At 36.6% G+C, this 18,641-nt stretch overlaps 5 protein-coding genes and 1 non-coding gene across 6 annotated transcripts; 3 read left to right on the top strand and 3 right to left on the bottom strand.

Moving 5' to 3' along the window:
- The first annotated feature begins 1,561 nt into the window (after positions 1-1,561).
- LOC125192501 (ACT domain-containing protein ACR8) lies at positions 1,562-3,963 on the top strand. The gene is made up of 7 exons (XM_048090097.1): positions 1,562-1,736; positions 2,026-2,071; positions 2,158-2,272; positions 2,352-2,419; positions 2,526-3,080; positions 3,177-3,281; positions 3,400-3,963. The coding sequence occupies exons 1-7, from the start codon at positions 1,669-1,671 to the stop codon at positions 3,745-3,747; spliced, it is 1,305 nt and encodes a 434-aa protein (XP_047946054.1). The 5' UTR covers positions 1,562-1,668; the 3' UTR covers positions 3,748-3,963.
- A 2,763-nt stretch (positions 3,964-6,726) lies between these two features.
- LOC125192601 (ATP-dependent Clp protease proteolytic subunit-related protein 2, chloroplastic) lies at positions 6,727-9,849 on the top strand. Its single transcript, XM_048090229.1, has 9 exons — positions 6,727-6,874; positions 6,950-6,993; positions 7,068-7,140; positions 7,944-8,064; positions 8,399-8,536; positions 8,675-8,791; positions 9,144-9,212; positions 9,300-9,395; positions 9,599-9,849. Exons 1-9 carry the CDS (start codon positions 6,813-6,815, stop codon positions 9,734-9,736), a joined length of 858 nt encoding a protein of 285 aa, XP_047946186.1. The 5' UTR covers positions 6,727-6,812; the 3' UTR covers positions 9,737-9,849.
- A 452-nt stretch (positions 9,850-10,301) lies between these two features.
- Positions 10,302-10,375, top strand: TRNAN-GUU. Its single transcript has one exon. It is a non-coding gene; the product is annotated as a tRNA-Asn (tRNA).
- Positions 10,376-10,670: 295 nt separating this feature from the next.
- Positions 10,671-13,641, bottom strand: LOC125192604 (protein cornichon homolog 4). Its single transcript, XM_048090232.1, has 4 exons — positions 13,347-13,641; positions 12,128-12,309; positions 11,057-11,179; positions 10,671-10,972 (listed from the first exon to the last, which is right to left on the bottom strand). Exons 1-4 carry the CDS (start codon positions 13,416-13,418, stop codon positions 10,930-10,932), a joined length of 420 nt encoding a protein of 139 aa, XP_047946189.1. The 5' UTR covers positions 13,419-13,641; the 3' UTR covers positions 10,671-10,929.
- Positions 13,642-14,002: 361 nt separating this feature from the next.
- Positions 14,003-14,905, bottom strand: LOC125194212. The gene is made up of 2 exons (XM_048092307.1): positions 14,453-14,905; positions 14,003-14,321 (listed from the first exon to the last, which is right to left on the bottom strand). Exons 1-2 carry the CDS (start codon positions 14,745-14,747, stop codon positions 14,215-14,217), a joined length of 402 nt encoding a protein of 133 aa, XP_047948264.1. The 5' UTR covers positions 14,748-14,905; the 3' UTR covers positions 14,003-14,214.
- A 367-nt stretch (positions 14,906-15,272) lies between these two features.
- On the bottom strand, positions 15,273-16,734 carry LOC125194211 (uncharacterized protein At4g22758-like). The gene is made up of 3 exons (XM_048092306.1): positions 16,370-16,734; positions 16,025-16,232; positions 15,273-15,651 (listed from the first exon to the last, which is right to left on the bottom strand). Exons 1-3 carry the CDS (start codon positions 16,634-16,636, stop codon positions 15,461-15,463), a joined length of 666 nt encoding a protein of 221 aa, XP_047948263.1. The 5' UTR covers positions 16,637-16,734; the 3' UTR covers positions 15,273-15,460.
- Positions 16,735-18,641: the final 1,907 nt, after the last annotated feature.

Raw genomic sequence — 18,641 nt, 5'->3', positions numbered from 1 at the left:
AAAAAAGAGATATGGATTCTTAAGTTTTAATTAATGGATATAATTAATAAAATATATACCTAAATAAATTTTTTACAGATATATAGTTTCAACCGTCCAATCTTAATTTGATGGTTTTCATTATCTAACTAATCTATGCTATAATATTAAAGTGAATGTGCGTGAGTCATTAAAATAGATTTTAAAATTGTGATGTTAATTGAAGATACTTACATTAACAATATGTAGAGTGGACATGCATGTTTGTGGCATGTTTTGTGGAACGTGACTACAAATGTTAAATCTTAGCAAATCTTGGAAGATTTGCCTAATGGTGAGATGCTTGGACAATCAATTATTCAATTAATCCAGTGAATCTTAACAATTAACGCGCAAAAATTTTCATGATATTTGTTTGTAGTCTTTTTCCTCCAACTCGAGAAGGGTCACAATTTTTCCAAAATATTTGGCACCATCAACAGTATGCAACGCCGAAGTGGCTCTCAGAGCATCCTTAACGCTATTGGGCCGGGCCGCAACTCGCGAGTCCCGGCCCGATTTCAGCGTTGGAGGGGGGAGAGTCACGGTCTGGGACGGTCCCGGGGCCGCAGTTCCATTCCTGGGCCGCTCCCGGGGTCCGGCCCGACTCAGGGTTATATGCATCGGGACGGCCGCAAACCCCCAAAATTTTTATTATTTTTTCTTTTTTTGATTTTTTTGCCATTTTATTACATCCATTTCTTCAACATTCTTCCACCAATTTCTCCATTTCTATCTTTTAAATTTTTTTAATATTTTTTCTAGGATGTAATTTTATTTTCTAGGTTTTAATAATTTTTTTCCTAGGATTTGTAAAAAATTTTCCTCGGATTTTTAATTTTCTATTTTTCGACTGAATAATGAATTTTTCCGGTTTTAATTGTTCAACGTATTTTATTTTACGATTAAAATATGTTGTAATTGTGAATAGTGCAAATGAATAGTTGTAACTTGAGTTGTGGCTCGAGTTGTGGCCTGAAACCCCTAATCTGAGGGAATGAAGACGTGGAGGAGACTTGCGGCCTAAATCCGAGACGGAGTTAAGGACGCTCTCAACAATTTCACATTTAATATGCTAGGAGTAGTCGTGGACTATTAGTCTATCATTGCTATATTACTCCACTAATCATGGGGTGATTTGATAATTAAATAAAGAATTATAGAGATGAGTAGACGAGTCTAGAAACTCCCAACCACATTGCACCGATGAGCACTCTCTATTGAGTCGAATGCACGCAAAGTATAATTCCACCAAAAGAACACGTGGCATCCATGCTGGCACCTGCACGTGCCACACGTACTTTGAGAAATGTTCAAATTTAAAGGAAAAAAATAATAATTACTTTTACTCCACTACTTTCATAAAAATTCGGATATTGTCCCATACCATAATCCGGAGTCCGCCCCTTCAACATTTTTTTTTTACAATTTGATTATAAATTATTACGAGTATATAAAAAAGGCAACACATATAATAAAAATATAATAAAAATATCAATATAAATACCGTTCTCCTCTCGACCAAAGTAAAATGCATGCAGTGTGTCGCGTCAATGTTTTAGAGAGAGAAACCAAAAGGCGCCCCGCCCTTCTAGAGAGAGAGAGAGCAGCCCAGATTTTCCCCCCACTGCTACAGTCGCTCTCTGAAATATGGAGTGGCGGAGGCCGACGTATTTGGATGAGTATGAAAAGCTTCTTACTCGAATGTCCACGCCGAGGTCACTTCTCCTTCTCCTTCACTGCGTTTTCTGTGTGAAATTTTCTCATTTCTCAAGCTTTTAAATATTGAAGATTTCGAATTTTGAATCGCTTTGTTACGATAGAAACACAAAACATCTCCTCCGAATTAGTGGATCTGTGGACCGATTTCACGCCATTTTTAGCTGAGATGGAAATTTAATTAGCTCAATCATTTCCCCAATTTCTTTCCTTTCAAGTTACTCCATCGGAGAATTCTCAAATTAGGCTTTGAATTTCCAATAATGCCCCTCCGTCGACTACTTTCAGGGTCATGATCGATAATGCGGGCTGCTCCAACGCGACTCGTCTCACGGTAATGGATATTGCATCCTTTCAGCTCGAAAAATCAAAATTCCAGTGATTTCTATATCGTTGATTTTTGCATTATTTTCCTTACAGATCGACAGTGCTAGAAAGCACGGGATTCTTCTCGAAGCTGTCCAGGTTTTGACGGATTTAAATCTATCGATTAAGAAGGCTTACATTTGCTCCGACGGCAGGTGGTTCATGGATGGTGAGTAAAATGGTAATTTTCTCTTTTGCTGCCGTTTGATTTTCCAGGCATTGAATTGAACCTTTTTAACGCTTTGCAGTTTTTCACGTGACTGATTTGAATGGAAACAAATTAACTGATGAGAGCGTTTTGGGCTGCATTGAGGAGGTAGCAATTAGTATTAATTACCGCAGTTAAATGTTTTCCTCTTTAACCGATTAAATTCTAGCAATAACTTGTGCTAATTATGCTTCGGCGAAAATGCTTGGAACAGTCACTGGAGACGATTCATTACGGTAGATCAAAAGGTATTGATGGCCTAACTGCTTTGGAGCTTACGGGCACGGACCGGATCGGGCTGCTGTCTGAGGTTTTCGCGGTGCTGTCGAATCTGAATTGCAATGTGGTTGATGCCAAAGTTTGGACACACAACGGCAGGATTGCGTCCTTGATCTACTTGAAGGATGATGACTCGGGCTGCCCAGTTGAGGACTCGGAGAAGCTGGAGAAGATGGAGGTGATGTTGAGGAATGTGTTGAGAGGGGATAATGACATTCGGAGTGCTAAGACATTGGTGTCACTAGCCGTTACTCACACGGACAGACGTCTTCACCAGATGATGTTCGCGGATAGGGACTATGATGGTAACATTTGTGGCGATGCCCCTGTTGTGTTGGTGCAAAACTACTTGGAGAAGGACTATTCCGTTGTGAGTATTCATTGCAAGGATAGGAACAAGCTTCTGTTCGACGTGGTTTGCACATTGACGGACATGGAGTACGTCATTTTCCATGCCACCGTGGACACATCGGGTGACAGAGCTTCCTTGGTATGATATTGTACTTGCATAGCATAGCTCTGTTTTGTTGTTTTGTTAAGCTGTTTGTGATGTTTTCTTACAATGTGGTTTATGTTTTTTGATCAGGAATTCTTCATCAGACACATGGACGGCACCCCGATAAGCTCAGAGGCCGAAAAGCAGCGTGTGATCCTCTGCATTGCGGCAGCGATCAAAAGGAGAGCATCTCAGGTGTTGTCTTTGTTCCTTTAAACATGTGAAGAAGAATTGATTCGTGCCTACATTTTTGTGTATACTACTTTATGAACAAATGTAAAGAGGATTCGTGTCTGGTTTGTTTTTATCACAGGGTGTGAGGCTTGAGCTCTGCACGGTCGACAAGAAGGGTCTTCTAGCCGATGTGACACGGACCTTCCGTGAGAACGGACTCAATGTCACGATGGCAGAGATCTCGACCGTGATGGGGACAGCCCGGAACGTGTTCCACGTGACGGATGCAGCGGGCAACCCGGCTGATGAGAAGATCATCGACTCGGTCCGGCAGAAGATCGGGGTGAGTAGGTTGAAAGTTAAGGAGCTGCCGTTGATCTATCACGAGAAAGTGGAGAGAGGGGAGGCGTCGGCCATGAGTTGGTCGATTGGGAACATGGTGAGGAGGAATCTATACAACTTGGGTTTGATAAAATCTTGTTCTTGATTATGACAAGGGTCGGTTTTGTTTTGTTTGGTGGAATATATTCTTTGCTTGGATGCGTTGAGGTTTGGGAGAAGATTACGTTGGTTAGAAGGGTATCTTGGTTTGTTTAACATAGTTACATAGGAATAGGATATGTCTTCTGTAAATAGATCAACATTTATTTATCGAATTTTACTAATCTTTCTATAGGGTAATAATACTACTTCATTTGGAGTTTTTCTTGTGCCTTGGTTGCAGGCGATGATTAAATTAGTAACATAGGTCAAAATGACATTATACGGCTACTTGTTTTGGAGTGCAATTATCGAGGATAAGACCACTACATGAGACATGTCGACAAACATAGCGCAAATGAATTAATTAACTAATTGTGGCTTCGATTTCCCCAACACATTTTTCTCACTCTGTCTAGTCTCCTTGTTTTACTCAATTTCCTAATATTTTGCTAGTGAATTTAAATTCTTGGAGCTGGAGGATATTTTGCATATTTCATAGTAACGACTCGAGTGTTTTTAATAATCACTTTAACTAGAAGAGGGTGTTACAATTAAATATATATATATATATATATATATATATCCTTCAATTAAATTATAATCGTCGATTCGTCGTGATATGTTGATCATTGAGAATTATGCTTAAAAAAACAAAGCAAGTTTGACTAGAAATTTGGTGTGAATTAAAGCAGATGCCCGTAGACAAATGGAAGCATATGAACATGCACTACATGTTGAGAAGTCAGAAACTAGAGATAAAACAAATGGAGAAAATTAGAAAAATGTAATAAAATTAGGAGAAAGTGGAATGCAGGTAGGGTTGGTAACCGCATCGCAACAACGTGGCGTTAATCACGGCGGTGGAGGTGACGGACATTTCTATTTCTATTTACACTCCATTTATTTTGGTTAGCCCAATAACAATATCTCATTCCAAATTTAAATGGCCTTTAAAATTAGGCCCAAGAGAAAATATAAGTCCACATCGTGCTCTCCCATCAAAGAAGATTGCCATTTCAACAAAGGAGCTTAATTTCCATATTTTTTTTTCGAATTAAGTCTTTCTGTGAAGTTTTCAAGTTCTGATTCTATAGGAGTATTACATGCTGAAAAATGTAATTGCTCTTTTGCATCGAACTCAATATGCAATTGAGTTGAATCACCTAATTCATGTTTCAGAAACTGAATGCTGATTGTGATTAGTGTAAAATATAATACAGTATGAAGTACTATTTCTTTTCGAAAGAAATTAGTGTTTCATGCATGTTTGTATGCGTCCACTACTAGCTTACAGCATCATTGGACATTCCTTACCTACTAACGTGTGGCATCATTCAATTTACTCTTATCAGTTAAGTCCTCATAAATGTGGTATTTGTCAAATTTGTTTGATCTAATAATTAAATATTTATGTTTTTTGATTGAATGTGTGCTTCAATATTGACTCATATGTTAACATGTATATATCTCGCTAGAGTGTTCTAAATTATTGGTAGGAAGGTTCGTTTTTGTTATACTCCTCATTTTGTTAATTGTTTCTCCTGCGAATTTCTAATTCTGCAGTATGTTTCTGTCGAAAAGTCATATATTGTGGATTAATTGTACCTTTTTTTATACCTAAAGATTCTGCTCATTGTCCATAAAGATGAGTGGTTTGGATGCACTAGTTTGGGAAGAATCTGCTCAAGTTCCCTGCTATGTATAATGTATGGATATGGAAGTTTAGCGTTCTAAGCTTATGGAAGTTAACTTTTTTTGGGGCTTCTTTTAGATTTATGAATAGTGACGAGTGACGACAGCCAAAAATAGGTAATATCATAAGTGGCGGGAAACGATAAGGAAACATGGACATAGGCCGGTAGTAAGTCCGGAAATAGATAGCAAGAAATCAATTTGTGGCAAAACTCCTTTTTACTACTGGTTTTAGCAGTTTGTTGTTAAAGTTCCATTGGTTTATGTATGTTTCCTATTATATTAATGAAAAGAGAGGAAGAGACTGAGAACTTGTTATTTGGAACGAGATTATTTGGTCTGTTTGAGAACAAATTAAATCGTATACATTTAGGTTGTTAGAGAAGCTCTATGATTGCTCGACATTCTTCTCTGGATCACACAACTTTGAATAGGCTGTATCTTCTACATGTGTTCAAGTGTTCATCCTTAGTTTCACTACGTTGACAAGTGTTTTTCGGTTGATGTTGGTTTCTCCTCTCTCGTGAGGGACAGTACATATGTGGTTAAGTTAAACTATTTGACGTATGGAATATGATACTGGAGGAGTATTATCTAGTCAAATTAATACTCCTACTATTTATTTTGCAGGTTGAGGATATAGTGTATATACGTCATGTTCAATGCTAATAAGTACCTACGTCCTTTGTGCACATATTGAATCACAAGATCTTTGAACAAATCACGCACCTTACTAAAGATCAACAATTAACTGAGATATTAAAATGACTCATACGTACAATGAAGCTTTATTTAAATTTAATACTAATAAGTACTCCCTCCATCGGTGAAATGTTGTCCAATTTTGTCATTTTAGTCCGTTTAATGAAAATTTGTCCACTTTGCTTTTTTCTATCTTTGGTAAATGAACCTCACTTTCCACTAACTCTTTACACTCATATTTTATTAGAAAATTAATACTATATAAACGTGGAACTCTCGTTCCACTATTTTATTCAATTCACTTTTCTTCACATTTTTTAAAACTCGCATTGAGTCAAACTTGGACAATATTTCATGGACGGATGGAATAGTATGAAAACAAAAATAAAAAAAGCAAACAAAAAGAAAGGCAGAAAAAGGAGTAATAAATTAGAAAATTAATCCAAATACAAAAAATGAAAGATTAGCCAAAGCTGGTTTTGTTCATAGATAAGAGGGAGAAAATTAATTAAATTTCAAATAATCATAAATTAATGGTGTTGGATAAATAAATTCGGATCTGGGTCGATAAGTTCGGGTTCGGGTCTACGTGATTTTTAACAGCAACACAGCGACTGTAACCTTTCCTCCATATCCAAAACCACGAAATCCATTGTTTCTCTCTCTATCCCAACAATGGCAGTCGCTCCAGCCTCATATTTTAACTCTACACTTGATCCATCCCCCCCTTCTCTAAGGTTCTCATTCATTTTTTCTTCTAAATTTCCCTATGCTAGGTAGGCCCTAATTTTACAATTTATGCCCTTTTGCAGCTGCAGCACCAGAATCTTCGTGGGATTAAGAGTTCAATCTCCAAGTACGTATTCGCTTTCAAATATATCTTGTTCTATCATGTGATTTTGAATCCCCTTTTTGAAAATAATCTCGCAGACGGATGGGGAGTAGGAAAGTCCAATTTGAATGTGGAATTTCGTGATAAAGTGTACAAAAGCATGGAGTCCAGGTATGAATTTCAGTTCGGCTGTGTTTTGATATCATGGTAATCGTATATTGTAACATTAGCTGCCAATTGTTTTAATGAGTAAACTGCAATCCGGACTACTACTTGGTTTATGGAGGATGGAACATCTTGTTGGGAATATTTTTAGCTTAAGCTTTTGAAATGAATCTGTGTTGCTAACTTGGCTGAATCGAAAAAGACACCATTTTTGAGAGATGTAGTTGGAAACTTGGATTGGTAGGGGCTGTTAATTTGCTTTAAATTTAAACAAATGACCCTAGGGCTACCATTGAAATGAAAAAGGTAAGACGCACATGCCTGGTAACAGAAAAACCGGTCCGTTTAGGGGATGTTATGTCAACGGAAAAACTTGAGATGGATTCTCAGCCACTTAAGATGTCACTTTTAGGTGGAAGTTATTGCTTAGAATTGAAGATTAACTACAATATCAACCTTGGCCAGGGAAGTTTAAAGAAGTTTTCTGTAGTAGAGTGAGAAGTCAATGTATATGCGGGCTATGCTTGCTTATTTCAATCAGCAAGCAATTCTCGAGTTTTAATGATTTTTTAAGCTCAAGTTTGTGTAGGATTTGAGTGTACACTACAGTCTCTACTCTCCTTCAAATTCACTCCTTATTTGGTGATTTTTAATATGCATGGAACTCCCCCTTTTGAGTTTGCCTATTCCCGTTTTGCTATGTAATTTTTTTAATGGGACAAGATAAGCACTTTGACAAAAAAAGTTCATAAATATTGCACTTTAACTGGTGTGTATACTCACTTATGACACATTTTATCCACTTCCAGATCCATTAATACCAAACCAACAAGGGGTCGTGTAGCAATGATGCCTATTGGAACACCTAGAGTGCCTTACCGAAACCCAGTTGAAGGAACTTGGCAGTGGGTTGATTTGTGGAATGCTCTTGTAAGTCTATCTGGCTACACATGTCCAGCAAATTTGTATGAATTACTTATTTTTTGAATAACTTCATAAAAAAAGAGTTTGAGAGCTCATCATAGCTTTACCATATTTCCTTTGTTTTTATCAAAGATTTGTGCTATGCTATCAAGAATGTCATCAGATCATCTGTTGCCACTTAGTTATTCCCGGAACAATTGGTTATATGATGTGCAAAGAAGATCAGTTATTTCGTGTCCATTCCCTGCATTATAAAAATATCGGAGTTAGTTTTTTTGTTAAACGGTACCACCTTCTTTGAAATTCGTCTGACAGAAGTTAATAATCTCTTTAATTGCAGTACCGTGAGCGTGTTATTTTTATTGGGCAAAACATAGACGAGGAGTTCAGCAATCAGATACTTGCTACAATGTTGTACCTTGACAGTATTGAGGATTCAAAGAGGCTCTATATGTACATTAATGGCCCTGGAGGAGATGTGAGTTCTTCATTTACAACTTGGCACATACATTTTTTGCATTTATTTATGTTTGTAGCACTCTTTATGTCATAATTTAATATTGTGTTCCTCCTTTTCCATTTAAAATCTGAAGATCACTATGTATCTCTGTTGCAGCTCACTCCTAGCATGGCTATCTATGATACGATGCAGAGTTTGAAAAGTCCTGTTGGCACTCACTGTGTGGGATATGCTTATAATTTGGCAGGTTTTCTCCTTGCTGCTGGCGAGAAGGTACATTTTTTAAGGGCTTAAATGTATAGTTAGATATAAAAACAATATTGAATTCTTCCATCCAAACAAATATGAAATTATAAAACAGGCTCATAAAGATACGTCTTCGGTCATAAGCTAGGTCTGAAACGTATCTGTTGAGTAGACCATGGTGATTTTATTGCATCTCTTTTTGTTTCTTGATGTCTTTCTATAAAATGACAAAAAGGTCTTGCCTTTTGAATGATCAGCTTATTCTGTCATGTGGAAATTGATAGCCTCCTCATCAGATTCATTGAATTGCATAATATGATAATTTGAAATTCCTGACACTCGGTGTAGTGATTTCATTTACAATTTCCTTTTCTTGAAGGGTAATCGCTTTGCCATGCCGCTGTCAAGAGTTTCATTACAATCTCCAGCTGGAGCTGCGCGTGGTCAGGTTTGATCAATTAATTTTTCTTGTATCTCAAGCCTCATTTTGTTCTTGCCAGCAACTTATAACATATCTTTGAGAACCCTTTTCTAGGCTGATGATATTCGTAATGAGGCTGATGAGCTGCTACGAATAAGAGACTATCTTTTCAAGGAGCTGGCTCAGAAAACTGGCCAGCCAGTTGAAAAGGTCATAATTATCAATAATTTTTTATTATCTTCATTTCTGTTCTAGTGCCAAGTGGATTTTCATTAAGTACTTGAACTTTAGCCCCTTCTTGGTTTGGGCAAGACTTAAAAGTCAGTTTGCAAAAGATCAACCAAAAGCTCTTGTTTTATGGCATTTGGTATCTCTGTTGACTTGTGCACTAAATCTTCGACATGAATATGCAGGTTCACCAGGACCTAAGTCGGGTGAAGCGCTTCAACGCTCAGGAGGCTCTTGAATATGGTCTGATTGATCGGATAGTTAGGCCACCCCGTATAAAGGCTGATGCGCCACGACAGGATACTACTGCAGGTCTTGGATAGTTCATCTTTATGCCTCGGGCAGATACGTAGTTACAGATGTTCTAAGCTTCAGTAGACTTTGGCATTGAAAAACTCATTTTTTCTGTTAATTTGATGACTCCCTTTCTTGATAATGTTTCTTCCAACATATGACAAGTAGTACAAGTGAATTTGCATACACAGAATAAAACGATGTGCATGTCTCAATAAATAAAGAGACAAGTAGGATTTCAAATCTCTTGTTTGTAGTATAAATTGAATAACTAATTTGGTTTTCGAATACAACCTTACACAGATTATATTATATCTCTCCACTCCAACACAAATTGTATCGATTAATCCAGGAGTTTTTAAGCAAACAAAACCAAAAAAGGGGAAACTTGTTGGGCAAATAACAGTGTACCTGAAACTGCGGATTTGCTTCTTCTTTAGATTAAGGATTTCAGTTCCAAGTGAGGGTATTGGAGCTCATCGATTGTGGATTAAAACAACAAGAATTGCTCCATAGATTGGAGCTCATCGAAATTTATCGTTAGGGTATAGGACCGAACACCTTTATATTATTTCTTACTTTAATTCAGTATAAGCTGGAATAGCTCAGTTGGTTAGAGCGTGTGGCTGTTAACCACAAGGTCGGAGGTTCAAGCCCTCCTTCTAGCGTTTTTTATCTGTATAAATAAAGCAATGATTTTCTTTTAATTATATACTAGTATTTGATTAACTTTTTTAAAGCTCTTAAGTTAAGTTCGAACCTAATTTGAGTATTTTTTTTAAAGATGAATATCTCCTAAAGTTGTTTGCATAGATATAGTACAGTAGTAAAGTTGTTTGCATAGATATGAACATGAAAGTAGAATTAATTAAGCTGGAAAGATAAAAAGATGTATAACCAATATTCAATTAAATTTCCTACTCGTGTTCAAGTCCCCTTTTCGATACGCTAATGACTAAAATCTAAGAAACAACCAGAAAATTTTGGAATTTTTAAGTGTAAAGAAAGGAGCGCGCAAGTTGGGTACATCAAAAAAGAAACAAGTTTACATCTGAACTACGAGTATATTACACCTTCATGATAAAACCAAATTAGAGGAATAACTTTAGTCGAAACTTGAAAAAAGTTATGAAGACGCCTCGTATTATAAAATACAATCAAATAAGATGTCACTTTCAGCCAATCCATCCAAACAGAATGCAGCAGCAGCAGCTCGAATGTCCTAAAACGAATTCTCGTCGTCTTCAAGTGCATTGTAAATCATCCTACACCATATATTCAGATTGTGTTTAACAATTTTATCTTTTCAAAATATTAGATGATACAGGCGGGGGAGGAGACTAGCTTACCAGAACAAACACATGAAGAGAAGAAGTATGATATAACCGAGCTTGAAAAGTCTCTCCTTCTTCTCCCAATTTAACAAGTTGAAGATTTCAGTCACATCTACGAGGTGCTGTCTTCGAAGGTACCTGATTAAAACAATTTTGCATGCAGAAAAAAAGCTTCAGTTGAAGGTCCAAATGACCTATAACAACTAACAAGGAATGGCCATCAATTACATAAGCAGCGATCGTCAGTGGTAGGGACGAGCATAACTAAACTGACACCACACATCCAAACCGAGCCAATAGGATTTGGTTATAGGGGTTTCAGTTTTGATCCAGTTCGGGAAATAAAAATCCGAAATTTTCAGTTTCAAGTTAGGGTCTTGGTCACATAAAAGGCACTCTATGGGTTCAAGTTATTTTGTTATTGACAGATGGCATGACTTTTTGCTAGAGATTATCATGACTGACGGTTATGCTACTGTTTTCACCACTCAACCATAGACAAAATCTTCCATTATCACACTCCAATATAACCTCGGTGAGAAATACAAACGTGTTAGAGAAAATAAGTGCATGTCAAGTCCTGACTGATTAAGGTCTTGAAACCTACTAAAAATGGGACCAAATGACACCCCAAGTGTGATACCAGTAATTCTAAGCATTGAAAAGACTGTGGTCTCATTTCTGCTGCTTCCCACTCCCTGCGGCAACTAAGTACACCATCACAAACAAAAGGCAATGCCAGAACGCTCAAGGTACAAGTGACATGTGCCTTAATATCAAATACACCCTAATAGTTCATGCAAGAAGATTTATGTCCAAAACAAAGTTGACAGTGTCAGTAGGAAATGGAAGTGATGAGAATCTTAGTTGTTGAATTTATCAGTTGATGTGTGTTTTTGATGATTTTAATCTCTATTATCAGATGCTATCTTTTATTCATATTTATCTTCTAAGCTACCTTGAGCCTCTGAGTTTATAGAAGTAGAATAACTATAAAAGAAAGTTCAAAGAATTCATGTCTCATGGAATATCAAAAGCAGAAGATATGTTTAATTTAAGAATGAAGCAGAAGAAGAAAAACCTTACAGTCTCACGTTGTAGTACAGGTACGGGACACAGAGAAGTGACATAAACCAATGTCCAGTGATAAGGAAAAGGAAGCACAGAACTCCTTGTGTGATGAACTCTGGTAAAACTACTTTGTTTATTCGAGACGCCGAATCATAAGGATTAATATAATCAAACTCTAAATCCGCCAAGCACATAAGCTGCATTAAATGTGGAATATGGTTAAAGATACTGTATTCCATGCAGTTTATATGAATCAAGACAACGCACAAACTTCATGCAGCTCTAGAGCAGTACATCTGTAATATTAAAGGGAATCTAGAGCAGTACATCTGTAATATTAAAGGGAAAACATGAACAGCTAATTTTTCTCCAGTGTTCTTAAACTGTACAGTTTATAGTAAACCTTGGCCATTGTTGTGATGTTGAATTGTTGGGTATGTAATTAGGTAGCAAACCTAGGTCATTCATTCGTACAAGGGTGAGCAATACCACTAGCTACAATCAAAATTCAAAACACAAAATCCTCTGCGAGATCATAAAGAAGCCAACGTGTACCGAACCTGGGACGAATATGTAAACTATGCATTCTTCAGATTCAAAACCTACATAAGTACTTTACTCACTAGTTTATTAACTGGATCTTGAATTCAAAGGTTAGATGAAGATTATAACACATATGACTATACCTTTTCCATCCAATTCAAAACTAAATATGCTGATCTAGAATGTTCAAACCCCACAATCCTTAAACAACAAGAATTCCATCTACATATATTTCAATTTGATAAATCATGCATAAAAAAATCCCAGATTCATCAGCTTTAAAATCAGAAACCCTTTCAGGTACATTTCCTCCCAGAATGATTATGCTAAATGTAGATGAATCAATTTTTGAACCTGAATAATAATAAATTCTAAGCAATATACAAGTATTGATAGTACGTTACACTTAATTTGATTAGTTAAGCCAATAAGAAAATTCCTCAAAACGAGTACATACTAATTAAGCGAACTCATCAACACAAAAAGCTCTCTAGTTTCAACAGAAAAATTGTCGAATTTCAAATCAGATTAACACTCAACTCCTACATTGCGGAACAAAATAACCAACCAACCATCCGAAAAATCAAAGAAAGCACGAATCTTTACACAACATTATGCATCTCCCTAGCAGCACAATGAAGACAAATCCAAAAAATACATGTACAATTAAGGTATTTTTATGGATCATAACCTGGAAAACAATCATAACGAGGAGAGCAATGAGTATGAAGAAAAAGAGCAGCCATGCCAACACCTCTCCCATATCCTCTTCCTTTTTCCCCCTTCTCAATTACTCTCTTCCCCTAAAAATTGAGGTTGATGTTTGAGGGATAAAATAGAGACGGTGATATAGAGCACCGTGGAGCTTCAATTCTGAAGAAACGAATCTCCGCCGGCGAAAGAAAGGAATCGGAGATGACCGGAATCGAAACTCTAACGGCGGCGGAAAAGAGGGCCAAGTGGAATTTTAAGGTGTTACTTTAGCTTTATACTTAGCTAATAAAAAAAATGAATACTACGGAGTATTTTATTTGGTTTAGGTATATCAAACTAATCATTAGTTTGATAGTAATAATTTATCGATTCATAAGTCATAACTCATTATTTATTTGTTTAGCTATCAAATTAATTAAAATTTATGAGATAAATGAGCTAAGTTCGAGGTTGAAAATATTTAGCTTTTTAATAAATTAGAGAATTATAGTATTTGGAATCATAAATTCATTATCTACTGAGTAGTGGATTTGTTCAACCTAATTTACTATACTAGTATTATTTGATTTAATAAACTAGGAGTTTGGTGAATGTTTACTTGGCAACCTTTACATGATTAAACTATAGATCGTGTAGTCAAATAAAGAATTGGTCTATAACACATTCAATATAAAAATATACTAGTATCCTACTACATTAAATTTTCCTCGATTTTTTTACACCAAAGAAGACTGAACGATGTTCATCAAATATAGTAATAGTAACATTTATTGAGCGTATAGTCACGCTTAGGCTCGGCTGATGTCTCGGAACATTACATAACATGGGAATGGTCACTAATATGGTCATGTGCTCGGTGAGTGTTCAAAAAATGCTCGATATTCGACATTTTTTGCACTTATATAGAAATTTCGAGATCGTAGGTCCGTCAACTTCAACTCTGGCTTTAAACCTGCACCATGCAAATTCCATAGTACTATTAAACTTTGGGCACAAATTTGTCTTTCATTTTGTTTATACTAATAAAATAATTTATATCCAAAGATGTGACTAAATTGAAAATGACAAAGTTTGAGAACTCACTTTCGAGGCTAAACTGGGAATAATGCAACTGGTAGCTACCGGGATCAGCACACCGCAGCTCCGGCCGCTGCTTCTCCTCTGCGAATACGCATATCGCCGCCTTCACGAGCTCCCTAACGGTGTTTTCCGGCGACATCATCACTTGGACCGGCCACAAACTGTTTTGCATGCTCACATTAAACAACACTTTTGTCAACTGCCATCTCCTCTCATCCGCCACTCCACCGCCGCCCTTATTCTTCCGTTGTCTCTCCTTACCGTAACTCTGGCGTTGGGGCGGAGATAAAGAGCCCATACTAATTCAAATAAATGCTACTACAAAATTAATAATCAATAAAATACTATAAAAGCCATCACATGTACTAAATTATACTCCTACTCCTGTCGAGAGAGAGAGACAGAAAATTGAAATAAGTATAGCTATAGCGTGCAGATTATTGATGGGTTTTTTATTTTATTATTGGGAGATATATAATGAAAGAGACGAAAATGATTGCATGACGATGTGATAGGGAAAGTTCTAGGAAATTTATCGAAATTTGTCTTTGTCCATTAGAGAATGACATCTCATGAATTCTCTTCAAATCATATTTGTCACAAGTGAGACGCAAAATAAAAACGACCAATGGAATCTAATAATAATTCAACTAGTTTATACTTTAATAGTACAAAAAAAAAAACGTAATAGTTTATGTTAATGTTCGATTTTGATGGTAGCTAATAGGAAATTAGGAATCGTGAATATGTTGCAGTTATGGGAAAGCTCTATCTAAAGACGATATATAATACCAGCCATTATTGACGAAAATTAAGTGTGTTATAACAAAACATATTGTTGAATACTCTTATAACAATTCAAACTATGAGATTTACAATACCACAAATATATATGTACACAATGCAGCCTTCCCATGTTAACCAATCATCCAAAAATGATGATATAGTAACAACATACTCTTCTTATGTATATACATGTAAAAAAAAATAGTAACAATATAGTTAAATAAATTAAGGAATGCAACCAAATATTTTCCACATCTTTTGTGTTGCTCGAATAATGGTGTTGAAGAATTTTTGAAGGAAAGGACGAGCATTGGAAATCTGTGCTGCTTCATTTTCATGGTTGCTCATGTTACTCTGCTTCCGAAGATAAAAGCTTCTGCTACCAATATCACCGATCAAATCCGACTTCCTCAATTCTATTTTTTAAAATCAACAAATACAGTTAGTAATATAACTTAATCTATTCATGCTCATGTAGGCTTTAGCAAACTGCAGATTTTTTTTATTGATTGGAAATTAGTAGAAATGGACTTTTTTGTGAAGTGGGGTGTTGTTTTCTGCCCTATTCATTTTTAACCATAGCGTTAACGACACTACACTCAACTTAATTATAGGAGTACCTTTTGTTGCCACAATTTTAATTAATCAAAGAGCTAATCCAAGAGATTTAAGTTGTTGAAGATTATCATGAATGAGGCTAAATTGAAGTGTACAACCAAATAATTTTTGGGGATAAAATGAGGTTCTGCATTTTGCAACTAGAAATTGATATATTGAAAGAGAACTGACTCTCAAGGCTGAAAAAGGAGTGGTGAAGCTCAAAATGAGCAGCTGCGGCTTCATGAAGAGGAGGCGTTCTGCCTTCTTGGTTGTATTTGTTGATGACGAGCTTGATCGTCTCCGCCACGTCGGATCCTAACTTAACCATGGTTCTAACTGCTCCTGGACTTCCCTCAACCGTCACATTCACCACTACCTTTGCATCTCTATTGTACCGCTGCAAAACAACAATTTGTTCAATCAATAACAGAGTATTGAAGCTTGATTTCACGATTAGTTGATAAATATTGATTGTTAATTGATTACATTCACCAGAATGAATGATATTGAAAATTGAAAATTGAAATTGATTACCTGTAAGGGTTCAGAAGGGGGCAAAAATATGTCCGTACATGTCTGTGGCCGATAAAGCACTTCCTCCTCCTGCTGCTCTACGATCACCACCACCTCTCCGCCGCCGGCGTTTGGCAGGATCGGCTCCGACTTGTAGCTCGTCAGAATATTGGCGTATTCCGATGGACTCCTTCCTGCCTCCGAATTGATTCTAGGACGAGGCGATCGTCTGGCGGTTCTCCGATTGGCCGGAAGCTTCCTTCTTCGGAGATCTCTCTGATCAGACATGGAGTTAGAGAGAGAGGGAGATAGAGAGAGATGAGAGAATCATAGATAGTGTATTGGTAAAGGAACAAGGAGTGGGAGAGGAGAGGTGGTGGGTTGATTGTGTTTCCTTCAAAAGCCGTTGATATATTTATACGAATTAATTTTACAACAACTCTATTTATTTGTTTTTTTAGTTTGAACACTGACTTTTTGCTAAAAATGGAAATAGGTCACTTATAATGGAACACCCTAAAAAGGAATACAAGTCACTTATTTTAGGATGGGGGGAGTAAATATTATTATAGGCCAGTGGTAGTATGTAAATAGATACTGAACTTAATAAAAATAATAGTATCAACGGGTCAAAGCGTGGAGCTGTGATGACACGGATTCAAATTCCGTCACTCACCGAAAGACTTTCGGCCTTGATCTGATCGTAGCGTGGAGCTGTGACGACACGGATTCAAATTCCGAGTCACTTATTTTAGGATGGGGGGAGTAAATATTATTATAGGCCAGTGGTAGTATGTAAATAGATACTGAACTTAATAAAAATAATAGTATCAACGGGTCAAAGCGTGGAGCTGTGATGACACGGATTCAAATTCCGTCACTCACCGAAAGACTTTCGGCCTTGATCTGATCGTAGCGTGGAGCTGTGGGTTCAAATTCCGCCACTCGCCGGAAGACTTTCGGCCTTAATCTGAAAACTCGATTGAGCAGGATTAGTCAGCCTTCAAAAGGCGTGTTGGATACAGATACAACACGCCTTTGGCGACATCCGACTAATCCTGCTCAATCGAGTTTTCAGATTAAGACCGAAAGTCTTCCGGCGAGTGGCGGAATTTGAACCCGTGCCATCACAGCTCCACGCTACGATCAGATTAAGGCCGAAAGTCTTTCGGTGAGTGACGGAATTTGAATCCGTGTCATCACAGCTCCACGCTTTGACCCGTTGATACTATTATTTTTATTAAGTTCAGTATCTATTTACATACTACCACTGGCCTATAATAAAATTTACTCCATCCGTCCCAAGATAAGTGACTTGTATTCCTTTTTGGGGTGTCCCACTATAAGTGACCTATTTCCATTTTTAGCAAAAAGTCATCTCTCTTACTTTATTCTCCACCTACTTTATTCTCTCTTCTCTCCTATACTTTTCCCTCTCTCATACTTTACTCTCTTCACTTTAATTTATTTAAATATCATTCCTTAAATCCCGTGCCCAAAAAAAGTAGGTCACTTATCTTAGGACGGAGGGAGTATATTTTATCATTTCAGTTCATCCCATAACAAAAGTAACCTTTATTTTTTAGACTAGTCCACTAAATAATGAATAGTAGTACTACAAAATATTTCTACGCACCTCGAGCAGCAGTCAGCCCATTGATCCAGAGAAGCATTTCGGCCCATTTTATACTTTTGCGTCTCAATGGACTTTATTGTTAAAGCCCACACAATTGTGAGCCGCCAACGCTTTTGTTAATAAAAAAAGCCTATGAAGAGACATAAATATTCCACAAATAATAGGACTAGTGTAACAAGTTTACAACAATACAATTTAGGTGTCCATTTATTTTATTTTATTTGATGGAATGGTTAATAATGGGAAATTAATGTTAGGAATGATAGTATAGTTAGTAGGGGAGGGTCTCCTATATTAAAAATCATGATTGGTTCATATCATTAATATACATCATGAGATATGATTTATTGACCTCTCTCTCTCACTCATTTGAATTGATTTGCTTCACTTCCATGCTCTTCCATTCACTTTTTTGGTGGTATTGTTATTATTACGGTGATGGTAATGAATTTGCTCTCAGTATTCGCAAATGATATTTTTAGGTTTTAAAATTGCATTTCATCATCTATTATAAATATGAGATAACTACCTCTTATATTTTATATCTTAAGTTAATTAATTGTTTGTGATCCTGGGAGTAGTTTTTTTTTTTTTTTTTGGTATATGAGTGGCAAAAATTAGGCTATTGCATGTGTTGGATCGGATTGATGCTATAAG

Source organism: Salvia hispanica, chromosome 6 (genome assembly GCF_023119035.1).
Source record: "Salvia hispanica cultivar TCC Black 2014 chromosome 6, UniMelb_Shisp_WGS_1.0, whole genome shotgun sequence".
NCBI lineage: Eukaryota > Viridiplantae > Streptophyta > Magnoliopsida > Lamiales > Lamiaceae > Salvia > Salvia hispanica.
This window is presented reverse-complemented; position numbering and strand designations above follow the sequence as displayed.